This window comes from Malaya genurostris, chromosome 3 (assembly GCF_030247185.1).
Source record: "Malaya genurostris strain Urasoe2022 chromosome 3, Malgen_1.1, whole genome shotgun sequence".
NCBI lineage: Eukaryota > Metazoa > Arthropoda > Insecta > Diptera > Culicidae > Malaya > Malaya genurostris.
Window position 1 is genome coordinate 262,310,470 of NC_080572.1, and position 16,211 is coordinate 262,326,680.

At 35.3% G+C, this 16,211-nt stretch overlaps 1 protein-coding gene across 26 annotated transcripts in view; it reads left to right on the plus strand.

Annotated features, from left to right (window-relative positions):
- The window catches only part of LOC131438950 (potassium voltage-gated channel subfamily KQT member 1), an 892,435-nt gene that overhangs the window by 714,712 nt on the left and 161,512 nt on the right, over positions 1 to 16,211 (plus strand). For 19 of the 26 annotated variants that reach the window (XR_009231015.1, XM_058609372.1, XM_058609379.1 and 16 more), the window contains 2 exons: positions 2,811 to 3,007; positions 12,646 to 12,732. Coding sequence is in view for 25 of the 26 variants with exons in the window: in XM_058609372.1 (XP_058465355.1) it covers positions 2,811 to 3,007; positions 12,646 to 12,732 (284 nt within the window). In the remaining variant the exon portion in view is untranslated. The remainder of the gene's footprint in view (positions 1 to 2,810; positions 3,008 to 12,645; positions 12,733 to 16,211) is intronic. The other 7 variants (XM_058609375.1, XM_058609377.1, XM_058609383.1 and 4 more) reach the window with 2 other exon arrangements.

The following is a 16,211-nucleotide window of genomic DNA, read 5'->3' on the forward strand; positions in this document are numbered from 1 at the left end:
AATCAGTTAACAAATTTAACACAGAAAAACTATATCACAGCTAACTTTTAGCATCGTTTCAATCCAAAACTGTTGAATGATATTTTTTGTATTAAATGAATAATTTATTTAGTGATCTAGGGGCTGGGGTCCACTAGGAGATTGATAGTACCTATTAGCTCTCTCCGGACTGTACCAGCCTAGATGCCGTGTGGAATCCGGCGGAAAAAAATGAACCAAGAATAGATCCACTGGGTTCCTGCTTCCATGTCGTAAAAGGCGACAATTGCAGGAGTTTCTTTTTCCTTTCAGTTATCAGATATTTTCAATGTTTTACTTCTGATTACTCTATTTTACTAAATCATCTCTTTATTAAATCTATCAATTTCCGTCTAGCTTCGGAGAAAAGTTTCATTAGGAATGATTTCTTCGTCCATGTTATTGATTGTCTTTCAGGATTATAAAATGAATGATAAAAATAAACCATTGCGCAAATCCGTTTATATTACAAAGTTAATAACAGAGATAACATATATCGGTATATTGAATACATAGTAAAAAACACTTGATATTAATATTTCAAACAGTAAATTAATATTTTTCTCGGTAGCCGGCTGCCCAGATCAACTAATATAACCAATTAATAATTTCAATAAATAATTAAAATAATAAAGCGGAAATAATAAAGAATCAAGACGCGCGTGAAAACTGTTGACCTTTGTTTGGTGATTTAAAATGATTTTATAATAACTGTTTAGAATATTTCAATGCAATGAATCAACTTTTTTGTCTAAATCCTATTCGCTCGTTTATTTTGTATCACGTAGTTTCATTTAAAAAAACGTGCTTAATCCACCTAGCAGTGAGATGATACCTTTTTTTTATCAATCCGCATGTGTTTTTTTGCATGACTAAAAAAACATGAAAGGTAGATGCATAAACGAGTGACTGCATACTCGACAGCCGGCTGTCCGGAGTATTGTCAATTTCGGAGATTGACTGTTTCGTGCATTATATTGCCAGCACAAAGTAACACATAAAACGATAATACTTTAAAACATTCTTGGTAGCCGGCTACCCAGAGCAATAAACACATGATAACATTATTAAAACATTTACTAACAAAGTATCCTCTCCTGTGATGCATGTGGGAATGCAGAGGATTCCTCGGTTCTTAGTAGCAACATGCATCGAACTAACAATCCTTTCCCTCCCAAGTAGATCTGCATTCGGACGTGGCCGGCGTCGGTATTGATCAGCATGCATGGTTCAATACGGTTTGCACAGTGTGTAACAATGTGTTATTCCCAAACATGTTACTTTAAAAAAATAATTTTGCAATCTCAATTGGTCCAGATCAATAACGGAGTAGCAACACACGGGCGGTCTCTAATGCTAATAATGCTAATGTTGAAATGAATAATTTATTTAGTGATCTGATTTCTTCTTTTAGTTTTTTGAAATTCTGGTCATTATATTTCGATATAAGGCAACAGAAGAACTCATTTTCCCAATTAATGAACGTTATCATAAGTCTTGCAAACGAAAATAAAACCTCATAACTGATTTTGTTATTATATTGTTATCATAAGTTTTAACTTTCAACTGTTTTCATTCAAAATAACACAAATTGTTATACATATCAACTGTTGATATACTTGTGTTATGATTTCGTTATGTGCATCAGATCGGGTCGTGTTGCTAAATTCTTCTAAATAGTACAGATTCAATGCAGATGAATCCAACGAACTCCGGTGAAGTAAAATCACACTATTCCCTACTAATGAATGTTCAAGCTTCCCGTACATAAAGTAGAATTTATCACTGCTGCCAGTAAATTATTTCCCAAACTCATTGCTTATCTTCGAATCCATCCCTTCGCTTTCGCAACTTCCAACATACCCTGACAATGGGAACCAATTTCCCATCGGTTTCAGTTTGATTAGTTTACATAATTTTAATTTCATTTTTGCTTATTTCCTGTGTTTTCTCTTTTTTTTATTTCCATGTGAAACTCACTGTTGTAAATCACCAATCGAACGAAAAATATCTTCATCGTTCCAACGTGTACATTAATATCCTGGCAATCGCTACGCTACTGTCGATGTTATATTGCTACTATTGCCGCCGATGATGAATGCCGAACGTTGATATCACCTGCTACCGCACATGCTGTTGGCCTAAATTTCCGGCCTCCGGTCGATGCCGTAATCACACATCGCTGCTGTTACCACTACCTCCATTGCCTGAACGTGCACTCATCAACATACAACGCACTTTCTCTGTTCGTTTTTTTTTTGGCGACCGTTATTTCGCTGCTTTTCCCCATCCGCACACTAAATGACCAAAAACCACCAACACACGTCAACAACAACAAAAACATCTGGATGACAAACGAAAAATTATCAAATCTACCAATGGTGCCAATATCCTTGCCCCGTCACTGTCACGGTCGCGATAACCTCGTTAAATCACATCCCACGCAAACCAAACTTAATTGTAAATATTGAACCGGTCACTCCATTTCCGGGCATCCTGTTCCATCGAATGGACCAACTGTGTACATAAACTAATCCTACTGTTCGATATTAAATGCGTGCACTACTTGCTTTTAATGTTTCCTTTTTTTTACTGTTTGTGTTTCTATTTGCCCGAACTTTCAACATTTACTGTGCATATAATTGTATTTGCTTTGGACAATCAAACCATAAAAAACCTCACAACACCGCCGCAAAAAAACACTCATTCCACAACAACTACAATCGAACCTACAAAAAAAATACTCATGCTATTTCCCGAAGAAATGGACTAAGTCAAGTTTCGTTTATTAGGCGGGCGTCGTCGAGCTTCAAGCACAACGCCTCGTTCGTGGCCCGGCTTCCGACTATCCGGCGGCACAAGAGCCAGTCCCTGCACTCGCCTGGTAACGCGAAACCACCCAGTGGCAGTGGCACCGGTGGAGGCGGAAGTGGTCGGTCTGGCCGCTGTCCGCGGGTGACGGACATCAACGCTTCCTCGGAAAATTTGGGTGAGTAGAGAAAACCGGTGCGGCGTCCTACCGTGTCGTCTCCGGGCGAAACTGATTCGCTGTTCAGGTGACAGTTTCGGTTGTTTATTTTTCTGATATTTTTCATTCAACTAATAATGCTACTACCACTACTACTACTACTAACGATTTTATCTATGATAAAGCTTTAGCATCACTTTTATTTGACAAATCAAGTTTGGAATAAAAAAAAACAAACAATGCCTTAAAATGCTTCCTATTCAAGTCGCTTTGTTCTAACACGCATTCGCAGATTAGTGGTTATAAAAATGGGTTGATTGGTTGGTTATTGGTCATGTTGGTTTTCTAATTAGCTATGTATATAATAATGAAGATTTTGTACATTAACACTAATTGCAGTAATTTTCAGAGAAATTGTTCTTGCAGAAGAGGGTAAGCTGGAAAAAAAAACAAAAAAGATTAAAAGTGTTTTAGAATGACATCCGATGTTCAATTGGGCGAGTATGAATGGTAATTTAGCTTCAAAATTAAGTTCCAGATTTCAGGTTCACAAATTAAAACTTCGACTCTGGAACTGAATCCTAATTCTGGCACTGCAGTCTTGACAAGATTTTGAGGCTGGATTTAGTTCATTAATCTATGTTCGGAATTTGAATTCAGAATTCTGATCTAAGATTTCAACTTTAGAATTCTGGTACAAAATTGAGGACATGAATTTTAAATCTGGATTCTGGAATAAAATTTTAAATCTGAATTCGAACTTCAGAACTGAACTTCTGAAGCAGGTTTTAATTCATGAATTCAGTTTTAGAATTTATTTCCTAGATTCAGTTTCAGAATTTAGTTTCTAGTTTCAGGAATCAGAACCTGCATGCTGGAATTAAATTTAGAACTTGGATTTTTACACTGAACTCAGTTCCTTTATTCAGGTACGGAGTTCAAATACAGTATTCAATTCTAAAACTTCTGAATTTTGAAAATGAGTTGAATTCAGTTTGATAGATCTGGAACTAAGATAACAAACTAAATTCTTGATCTGAATTTTTAACCACAATTTTGCAACTGAATTCTGAGCCTGTTCCATATTTTGAATTTAGTACTTGATTTCAGTTGCAGTTCCCGAATGCTGGTCAAGATTTTTTACTGGCGTAGATAAATAAGTGATGGCAAAAAGTACTCAATAAAAAATCGATTTTGTTTTCCCAGTAACATTTACCCAGTAACATTTACGCACTCAGTAGAGGAAAACTTCGCATAATCCTTTATGAATATAAAGGATTATGCGAAGTTTTCCTCAACTGAGTGCGTAAATCCACACAAAAACTATTATACCATTGTTTATAGATTCAACTTTATAATTTGATTTAATGATTATTTTCACTATTTAAATGAGATATTTATGGCGTATAAAAATATTTTTATCTTAAATTGGGTAACTGAGATGTTTTGGCCCACTTAAGGATTGATTTAATTCTGGCCCACTTTGTAAAACTATCCACCAAATGTTGTAATATCTTTGAAAAACATGGATGCGACATGGATTACTTAACATCGATTAAATCCATAAACTTTGTTAGGTGGACCAAAATATATGAATTGGCCAAAATACCTCAGTTACCCTATTCGTTACGTTAAGTAATTGTTCAGAATGATCTAAAAAACTTTTTCCTACGTTATTGAAGCGCAAAAAAGAGCACTATGAAATACTACGAAATTTGTTTATGTTCAATATGAATTAAGATATCTCGCGTGCAATTGAAATTTTCGAATGATTATAACGACGCACAGTGGTCCAAAACTTGAAAAAGACGTTCAAAAGTCTGTACTGACTTTCACTGATTTTTAATAGCTAACGTGTCCTCGAAGGAGTTTTAAAAGATTATATTACACTTCTTTTGAAAGTGGCACCTTAACTTTTGTTAAGGTGGTAGTACCAATTTCGAGAAAAAAAATTTTTTTTTTCACAAAAAAAAATTTTTTTCTATCTCATTTTGAAGAAAAAAAAATTTGAAGTATTTTTGCTGAAGATATAAATAATGTGAAAAAGTTATTTTTTGAGAATTATTCACTTTATTTTTAAAACAGTTTTTTTAGATTCATCTACGATTTACCTCTATTATCTACTACAAAGTGTGCGTAAACACGCATAAACAAGCTCATGCTTGCTTGGGCGTGCAAATTGTTGTGATTTTTATTTTGTTTACTTTTTGACAATTACCAATATTAGAAAAAACCTAAGTGGAACTCGATGCTATTTTTTAGGCCTTTTCAAAATTAGTTTTAAATATTGAAATTCCGAAAAATCATCAAAAATTCAACACATATTAAAAAATCTGTCTTAATCCACCTAGTGGTGTAATGATGCCTTTCTCATATCAATCATACTATCATATATAATACTGTGGTATTCTTAAAAATAATTTTCTTCGATTCTTGAAAGAATAACCGAAATCGGTTCGTTTGACTGTCTATTGATAAAAACTATCAATTGGAGAAGACTCGAGGTCGATTTAGAATTCTTTTTACGGTTTTTCGCCTTTTTCAGTGGTGGTATAAAATTTAACACACTTTACCCTATATTTTCGGATCCGGAAGTCGGATGGTTCATTCATTCTGTTGAAGAAGGATAGATGCCCATTTGGAAGAACGAACAAAAGCTCATGCACACATTTCTTCTCATTTATAACTCGCTCTTCAAGAGCCGAAGATCCATTCAGCTCGTAGCTTTCCACCTTACCAGCAGGGATGCCATGTCATTTTTTCAAAAATCTGTGATCAAGCCAAAAACATGTCTGTGCAAAATCTGGGCACGTTTCCCCGTTTTCATAATAGCTGATTGGAATCATTTTAGTAGGCAAGAAAAAGGTCTCACTATTTCCTACCGCTCTATAATTTTTGGTGCTAAACTGTGATCAATTTCAAAAATCTGTGATCGATTTCAGAATCTGTGCCATTTTTTTAATCTGTGCAAAAGGTTGAAAATCTGTGAAACACAGATTAATCTGTGAACCTGGCAACCCTGCTTACCAGCGCGGTGAACTGGTGAGCTGCGGTTCTTTTAAAAAGAGCTGTGAGATATCAGCTCGCTTTAAATATTCGATTCATTGGAATAGCTCAGGAGCGAATTACCCATCTCTACGCACACTGCAAAAGTGAGTTACAGAAATAGCAGACGCGTGACGCCCCCCGTTTCTTAACCATTCATGGTTTCAGCATGGCCATAGTGAAAATGAGTCAGACGAATAGTACTCAGGATATTCTCATTGGAAAATAAATTGGATTAGGACAAAATATTTTCCTATAAGTATTGTAAAAGTTTGTTGCATTAAGTTGCATATTTCGCTTCTATACAAGGTTTCCTTGGTAAAAATAGGTAAAACGATGTATAACTTTTCCAAAAAAGAATAAACCTATGCATTACCTTCTACAACATTATGGGATTTTATATTTTCTAAAATTATTCCAAACAATGTATAAAAAATAACTTGAAACAAGTTATGATTAGAAAACTAGTTTTAAGGGGTTTGTCGTAATTCAATAACTAAAACTAATTTTGAAAAGGCCTAAAAAAAGATCCATCAAGTTCCACTTAGATTTTTTTTATTTTTGGGCATATCTTTTCCTATAAATTTTGTAAAAATCAGCTGCATAAAGATGCATATTTCGCTTTGGTGTGAGGTTTTATCATAGGTTAAAAAAGGTAAAATGTTGTATAACTTTGCCAGGAAACAACAAACCTATGCACTACCTTCAACAAAAATATGGGATTTTTTATTTTCTTCAATTATTCCAAACAAAGTATGCATAAAAAAGTAACTCGAAACAAGTTATGAATAAAATAACTGATTTTAAAGGAGTTGCCATAAAAACGCTTTGTATATCCGAAACGGTATGACCTAGACTTTTGGTGTATTTGACAAAGTAAGTTATTTTCAATAGTTCTAAAACTTTGTAGAAGAAAAAAATTTCTATCTCTTCAGAAAAAAAAGTTATGGTTATATTTTTTGTCAAAGTAGGCCATGAACAATTAGGGATAGAATCAAATTACGCGGTATATATTTTTGTAAAAAATTTCTTAAAAGCAACTATATACATTAAAAGAACCGTTTGGCAGCTACTGATTTATGTCCACGTTTTTATTGATTCGAACCACTGTGCGACGTATCGAAACAAAAGACTAGTGTCATAAATATAATACTCTATAACAAAAAAAATTGACGAAAACGCATGGTAAAATTCGAAGGTGTTTGAAAACGAAATGCCAATTGTTGTTCGGTAACTGGCACCATAAACCAGAAGAGATATTAAGCTTTGCCCCCCTTTCCCATATGGTCTATTTTTTTGTTGCAAACCAATTAGTGCAACGAAATGTGTCAATGAAATAGTGACACACTACATGCTACAGTTAAGGGGCGGGTAGGGTCTAACACTTTTGAAAAATCATTTATTATTTTCTTTTTATTTTCTGATAGTAATACATTTCTAGAATATTCTGTAAAATTTTCAAGCCTATCGGAACAAAACTTAGCAAGATATGGGCCTTTATCTTTGCTTATCTAATACTGCGAAGAAGTAAGAGCTCGGCACACAGGCCCAAGATTTCTTCTTCGATTGACTTAAAAACTTGACAAAACATTCTTGAAATGTTTCATTATAACAAATTATAGAAGAAAAATGTGATGTTTTAAAAATGTATGGGCTCCCTTGAGTAATAAATTGTTTCCATTGATTTTATAGACAAAATAACGCGTTTTTCTCGAAAACAGGTTTTGAAAATCCGTGTCCTTCATCATTCGAAAACTACTGCACCAATTTTTTTCAAATTTTGCACACACTTTCTACATATAAAAAACTAGACCGCAACGTATTCTTTTTCGTTGTTTGTTACTTTGGGAAGATTTTACACCGCTACAAAATGGCGGTTTTTTTTTTGTGGAAAATCGTAGTTTTCACTTTGAACAACCACCAAAAATTCAAAAAATTATGAGAAAATCAAACAGAAACGTTGGTGTCTAGAAAAACTTCTACTCTAACTATGCTGCTTCGGTGTATTCACTTCTGATTAGTCTGCGCTGAGATACAGTGGACACCGCAAATCATAATTTTTAAGAAACGTCCTCAAAAATTTCTCTTCACCGACATATTTCTCAATATTTTTCCACGAAAAAATTACAAAATGTTGTTCGAATGATGCTTTTTATCATACAAAACATTTGAATTTATTTTGTTGAAAGATGGACGCTAAGATCATACAAAACATTTGAATTTATTTTGTTGAAAGATGGACGCTAGGAAAAAATCGCAAAAACGATGATTTTTTATACCCTAAAACATAGTTAATGTCTGTTTTACTAGTGAACAAAAAATGTAAACCAACTGCATTCAATCACTGAAAATATTCCGTATTTCTATGTGTCGGTTTTGCACAATACGCTTTGTGCAATGATTCGTTCAATTCAAATTTACAAATTTCGGTCAAAAATTTACACGGCTTATTTTGGCACTGAATTTCACCTTAATGCTCGTCCATACCAAACATTTTAGAAATCTTCAATTTTGAGTTATTTGCGGTTATCTCATACTACTAAAAATTTTATCTCAAATTATTGACGATATTTTCGATAGTATGAAGAAGAAATTACGTTGCTGCGTTGAATGCAAAAATAGCTATTCGTGATTAATTCTTGTACAGTGTGAATTTTGAAAAGGCCCCCCACAAAGACCTAAAGTAAGACGTATTCAAGCCGAAAAAAGAATGCAAATGGCAACCATTATGAACAGTAAATATAATATTCGATATATTACAAAAAAGCGTTGTAGATCATCGCTAATTAAGCTTTAAAATTGGAAAACAGATAATACCAACAATCAAACAAATACTATCCCGGATAGAAAAGATTTGCAAACCAATAGCAAATTTTATTATTAATACTTAATATCTCAATGATAAAAATTAACATAACACAATGACGGAATAAAAAAACAGGTCTATTATTTTTCGATATAGAACAACTCTACTGAATAATAGGAACCCGATCGATAAGTCGTTATAAGTTTATAACACGAAGCTATTTTCGTAATAAGTCAGGTATCGTTAGTAAGTCAATATAAGAAAATAAAATAACAAATATCAAGAGTGTACCAAAAAGAGTGTACCAAAAAGAGTGTTTCCCTTTCCAATTCATTTTACTCAGAATATTTAGTAAATTCTCTTTAGAACAATGGATCCAACTTGATCATAGTAAGCAATGAAGTAATATAACAGCTCGCTCATACCCAGTGAAATTTGTCGACCCGTATAAGTCCGATCATCGGCCCGACTATCGGACCGATTGAGCACGATATGGGGCCGATCGTAGCGCTTCGATCGGCCCGTCATCGGACAATTCTGCACCATTTGCATCAACCGCGTCGACCTAAAAAAGCTTAATGTTTACATTATGTATCGCTAGAGAAACAGAGCGAAGGAATATCAAGCAAGGCATTTTGGAGCCGACGTCTCCCCGATAGGGTGTGAAAGAGTGTTAAACATTCTTTTGTTTCGATCATGGAGGCTTTAACCTTTAGGTCATTCGCCTCTTAGGGCCAGAAAAACTCTGGCCCTATGTTTGAGGTTGGAAATCCAACCCCGATATATCTCATCACCTGAGTATTGGATATCCGCTCTCTGCTTTGGTATATCTTCACTCTTTTGTTCTATCGATATACTATGTAAGCTCGAAACGCAATCAAAAGCTTTCGTGCACGATGCGTCCGATGTTCGAATTTACTGGGTAATTTTCCCAACTAACCTTATGAACAGACAGGTAGAACAATAAACAAAGAGGAACAGTTATTATTGATTTGATATGTTGATCGTTAAATTCTGAGCGAACCGAACTATTTTCTCAACATTTCCTCTCTGATAACGAAAGTCTTATAAATTCGTCGAGATCTGGTGGTATCATAAATAAATCCCTTCTTAGACTTGTTGAGTCCCAGAATCCATTTTTTAAAGAGAATTGCATTCCTAAAGTTTTCGACAACGCAAAAAAAAACTTTTCATTTCTAGCTTTTTAATAACTTTTCAAGTTATTCGATTTCAATGTACTGAGGAATTCCAAAAAATATGGCAAAAGATGACAAACTCAGAATCGAATTTCTCCAAATGAGATGAAACGTTGTACATGTCGTTAGTACGGCAAGCCATTAATTTGACTCAGATAGAGAGACCGGTTCAACTTAAATTTGCTTTCTTTTCAGAAGGGCGAAAGTATTTTCTTCAAATCTCGTAAATCGTAAATCAAATGTAACTCGTAAGCTGATAACTGTACAAAAATTTGACCAAGAAGAAGCTAATGAAAAATAATTAGGCACGGAAAAAATGTTCAAAGTATTCGATATTCGTCTTTGAAATACAGGATGGGCCATTTAAAGTGGAAGTATATGTTTCTGAACTTTTATTATGAAAAAACCTTTTTATTCACTTCTATTTCGATTATAATTCATTTCGGTTCAAGGAGATTCAAGGATTCAAAGTTCAAGGATTTTTTTAAATGATATCGCGTAAGTGACCACCTTTTTACCCTGGGCACAAAATGTGTGTTTTCCATAGTTTAAAGACAATGTAACGGTCGATATAACGGCGATTTCACATCGTATGTTGTCTTTGAGTTGAGCTATGGTTCTTTGCTTATCAGCGTATAGCTTAAATTTCAAATAGCCCTTAAAAAGTCTTATGGCGTCAGATCGGGGTCCAGGATCAGGTGATCCGGGGAACAATGGTCGTAACAAATCGATTGTTAGTCGAGCTGTATGGCATGTTGCACCGTCCTGTTGAAACCTGTAGCCATTCAAACCATTTTCACGAACAATGGACATCACAAAATCATTTACCATGGCTCGATAACGACTGCCATCAACAGTTTTCGTTGCTCCTTCATCGTCTTGGAAAAAATAGGTACCAATCACCATATTCGCACAAACACCACACAAAACTGTAACTTTTTGGTCGTACAGAGGCTGTTCCTCAAGTAATTAAAGGTTTTCAGTGGCATAGAACCGACGATTTTGCTTGATAACGCTTTCATTTAAGGAGAAATGTGCCTACGTTTGGGTTTCACATTTAAAAAGTTACTTTGAATGCAAAGCTGAACAATTTCAGTGCGTTCTTTTCATGTATACTGTTTCATGTTAAAATTGTCTTGAAATGACGTTTCCAAAGGGATATGTCATTAGTCGATCTGACAGTTCTGTGGCCCACCCTGTACGATACTATATCTATCGATTTAAGCAACAAATAAAATATCAATTTTCACAGAGTGCTTGAAGTTTTGTAAATGCAAATTATTTAAACTGAAACTTGTTCGTTTTTAGAGAGTCTTTGACAAAACTAACAACAAATGTCGATATTTATAACTAGTTCAAAAATTAAAGAAGCGATTTTATTTTTAACAGATCTTTTAGACTAATTTTCTAACTTTTGAAAAAATATTCAAGATTTTTTTCAGATTTATTTTTTTAGAGTGCTCAGTCAATGTCCTATATTTTTTTCTTAGACACCAGTTTGTTCAGATAACGGATTTTGAAGTACAAAGAAGTGCATAAAGAAATTTCTACGCTAAAGCTGTGTGTCAAGTTTCATTTGAATGGAATGGAAGTACGTGAAGTCTGATGATTAGTTACCCATTTCAGGAACTGCTCTGCAATTAAAATCCTCTTAGTGTTTCCAACACACGGATGACGAGAATCATTCTTTCCAGTTTAAAAAATTATCATTCTCGAAAATGGAATTCTCTATAGCATTTATATTGGTATTAAACTTAATTACCATCATGTATGCAATGTAACTAATTTGTTAGATATTTTCAAATAATCACCAACATGACCAATACTATTCAGCAACCCCAATAACCAAAATTAGCACAGCACACATTTTAAATGCTTTGTTAGCTGAACCGCAAAACTTACTATTTACTTTCGTGATTTCGATAACGCATTACCATGCAAGTATTCAAATCTCCAAGGAATACCATAAAAAAGTGAATACCTATATTTCTCAACAAAGCAGTTACATTACGTGTTGAATTTGCATTCTTTACTATCGCGGACGTCAGAAAAAGATTTGTGTGAACCTTTGAAAGGCATTTTTTCAACACGATCGTTTATATTATGCAAATCTCCCCGCCAATGCGAAATTTTAATATTTTGTCTATTGCCAATCTCTTAATCAGTAAGCCATTTTTCAGCACCATTTTCTTTATTTTTAACCATAGGCATGGCAGTAACTCTCTACTAAGAACAGTAAATTAAATCCACATAACCCCTGCGAAACAAAACATGTCCGTGCTAAACAAAATTCATTAGTAATTTACATGGAACGATAGCAAACCGTACTAGCATCAAATACTATCATTTTCCTAGTAATAGTAGTAGCTACAGATACTCAACTTGCGCAATTGTTTTCATATTTTTTTCTTTCTCTTTCAACTTCTATCGGAACACAACTCACATTTAAAAAAATAAAAAATAAAACCAAACTCTCAAAATCCACCCACTGACCGGTTTGAACAATTACTCTCCACACCGCAACCGCCATGTACAATTCATTTCGAATGCCAAATGCTCAATTCCACTTGAAAATAATCCAATACAACCGAACTCATCAACTCTCACAAAAGAAGTGACCAACAACGGTAGACCCATGAACCCCAGTCTCAGTGAAGACTCGGTTGCGGAAACGGCACTGTCCAAGAAAAATTCCGATGGTGAGTTTACAAAGTTAGTCCAAGACTCCACAGTACACGCGACCCTAGGCAAATTCAGGCAAAAACAAAATGTCAAACATTAACATAACAAACAATATTTCCATCGTTCTATAGCTGTTTCAGTAAAAATGTTTTTGTTGCGTTCTGTTTTAGTTGTTATTTTTTTCTCTACTATTTATGCTGGAATTCAGTAAGCTTTTGTTCTCGTTGAATCTCTAGTATCGATTAATGTCCGATAGGTGTGCTATGTCTCAAGTGTCAAACTATGAAGATTCAATGGAATTCGAATGAAAGTAGATGGCGCCGTAGTTTATGTTTCTACCCGTTTCTAGCCATGAACTGTCAGTGTCGTTTCTGCCTATGAATGTGAAAATAATTGTCAGTCAGTTCAGTTTTTTTTTGTTGAACCATCATGGCACGCTGTGATCTGCCATCGTAGATCTGTAAAATTTATTTTTATTTTGTTGTTTTGCAATGCGGCTTTCTGTGTTCAACTGTCAATACGTGAGCATTCCATCAATGTGATACTTATCGTTTAGTACTAGATTTTGATCGTTATCGTCCTAAACCAAAATCAATGTGCATATGTTCGAGTTCAAAAATAAAGACATGACGAAACATGGAAACATTGTTTCATTGCACTTTTTCCAAAGCTCAAACAGTCAAAGCTCCACGTTTCGTTGTGTGGCGCGAGTATGTAAAATATAGGTAGTATTAATTTGGGCAATATATGTTAATGAAGGATATGAGTTGCTTCAGTTACGTACTGAACAAATTGAAATACATCGAAATAAATTTATAGTGATTAGCAGTTCAGGTGCAGGTCGGCTAGCCATTCATGAATGGTGTTCTTAATCGTTCCAATAGAACCGTGGAATGCAAATGTTCAGTTTTATATTCCTGCCGGTTTGCTAATCACCGTGTTCTCAATCATTGAGTGTATTTAAACTGCTTGGAATGAATGTCGTCCTGAGTGAAATTTTGCAGATTCAGCAACCCACAAAAGTTTGCTACCCAGCTTGGTTCATATCAGCAAAGTACTTGAACACTAACACAATTCATTGCCATAGCCGAAGGGATTCTGTACAACAATGCAAAGTTAGTCGCAAAATTTACTAATTATATAACAAGACAAGAGTGAAACAGTCTAAAATCCAAATTGAAGATATAAAGAAATTAACAACAGAATAATGATTTGTTTTAGTCTTGTTAAAACGTAAAGTTGTCTTGAGCTAGTTTAGACAAAGATAAATAATAAAGACATGTATGTGCTTACAAATATTTGAAAAAATCTGGTTCGTCCCCGGTACTTTCTAAAATGACCGCACTCACCGCTTGGTGGAGCGCGAGATTAATTGCATTGTTATCATTTCGACCAAAGTGTGCCATAAAAGCAAACGAATCGAAAGGGTTCTCACGGTTTGATATTTGCATTATGAATGCGAACGGGAACTCAGCAGTGCAACCTATTTATCAACATTGGTGCCAGTTTCACCGAGGACCGTAGAAGTGCGCCAAAAAAAGATAGTGACTGTCATGTCTGGAAATTCGTTTGTGGTTTAGATTTGGTCAGTATCCAACAAGAAAAACAGATTAGAAAAATGACAAGCGAATGCAACTGTCGGATGGGTGTCCATAGAGATAGGGCTATAGTTGAGTGCTGTGGTGGCCGAGTAAAGCGAAACATGCTCGATTCTTCTAGTCAATAAGGCTGTCTCTTCGTGAGTTTTCGTATGCAGGGTACTTTAATTTGGCCAAACAATTTCCCCGGCTAGGAGCTACCAACGGGTTCGAGTCCCGTCTCAGCGGTAACATTTTCGCGGTTTTCATTACCTAGTTGCATGCATATGTCCTTTTTTCAATCAGTTTTCCTTTTTGGATACTGATCCAATTCAACAACAGAATGATTGTATTTCAAAATATACTGTGATTTTTTTTTGCTATCAATAGAATGTTTATAATTTTAGTTATACTCATCAAACCCCTTCGAAAAATTTTTATATTGTGATGGTTTGTAACAAACATCAATTATCCGGAAATCGCCATCTTAGATTTTGAAATGACTTCCATCATCCTTTTTCGATATCTACTCATGAAATCGGTCGAAAAAAAGCTATATATTGTAATGGTTTGTAACGTAACATGGTTTGTAACATCGTTTTTCGACCTCTACTCACCAAATTAATTATCCGTCGAAAGTCGCCATCTTGGATTTTGAAACGATTTCAATTTGAGTTTTACTTCGTAAAAAGAGTTACGTAGATGAAGTTAACGTGAAAAAAAAGTTTACTTAAACGGAGGTTTGGGTGTGTATTTGTTATGCCGCCAGCTCACCGCGGGGTTATCTGGGTTTCCTTAAATAATTTTACCGGACCAAGGTAGAATTGTCGATTCCTAACTATTTCCTGGCCTGGATTCTCTACATTAGCGCGCAATTTTTCTTGTTTGGAAGCCATCTCGATAAACAGTTGGTAGATTGTAACGGAATTTTGTAAAAAATTGTGTTTGTAAACGTTACACACAAATCTAGTTTTCTTCAAAATTTGACCAATTTTTATCCATATAATAAAAAGTTACACACAAAACTGAGTGATGCATTTTTAATGGAAGCGGGTCATATCGCCGAAAGCCATTTCGCCGAAAGTCGTTTCGCCTAATGCCATTTCGCCGAAAGTCGTTTCGCCGAATAGGTCATTTCGCCGAAAGTCGTTTCGCCGAAAGGGTCATCTCGCCGAAAGGGTCATTTTGCCGAAAGGGTAATTTTGCCGTAAGGGTCATATCTCCTGCATGTTATGTCTCCTGTATAACTGATGTGGCGCAGCCACATAACCGAAGCCAAGATGGCTTGGCGGCACAAAGCCGTCGAGCCGACGCCAGCTGAGTCGGCCGCCGACCCGCCGTCGGAAGCGGCGGCCTCTTGCATACAAACCTGTAACCGCCTCGTTTGCCCGGTCTACTCAAAGCTAGGTTTCTTTGCTTTAGTTAGGTCCGAACGAGCGGTAGCGAGGTCGGACAGCACATGAACTAAAACGATGTGGCGTAGCCGCATTAGTATTTTTTCATTTTCACTTAATAAACGGAAAATACCAGCTACATTTGCCTGGTAGATACACCTATGCAATTGCTTTGATGCTTGCTAGCTAACAGTCAACAAGTTTTCTTGGGAACTACTTTCTGAGGTTCATGAATCAATCTTTATTCAAGAGTACAACAATCAATCATTATTCAAGAAGTACAATGGTAAGTTAACAAAACGGGCGTTAACGCTATCATCTTTCGTTTGTCTTTAATTTAAATCAATTCTAATTACGATTTCAAGACGATTTCAGGATTCGGCGAAATGACTCTTTCGACGAAATGGCTTTCGGCGTAATGGCATTCGGCGAAATAACCCTTTCGGCGAAATGACTTTCGGCGAAACGGCTTTCGGCGAAATGGCTTTCGGCGAAATGACCCTGATCCATTTTTAATAGAACACA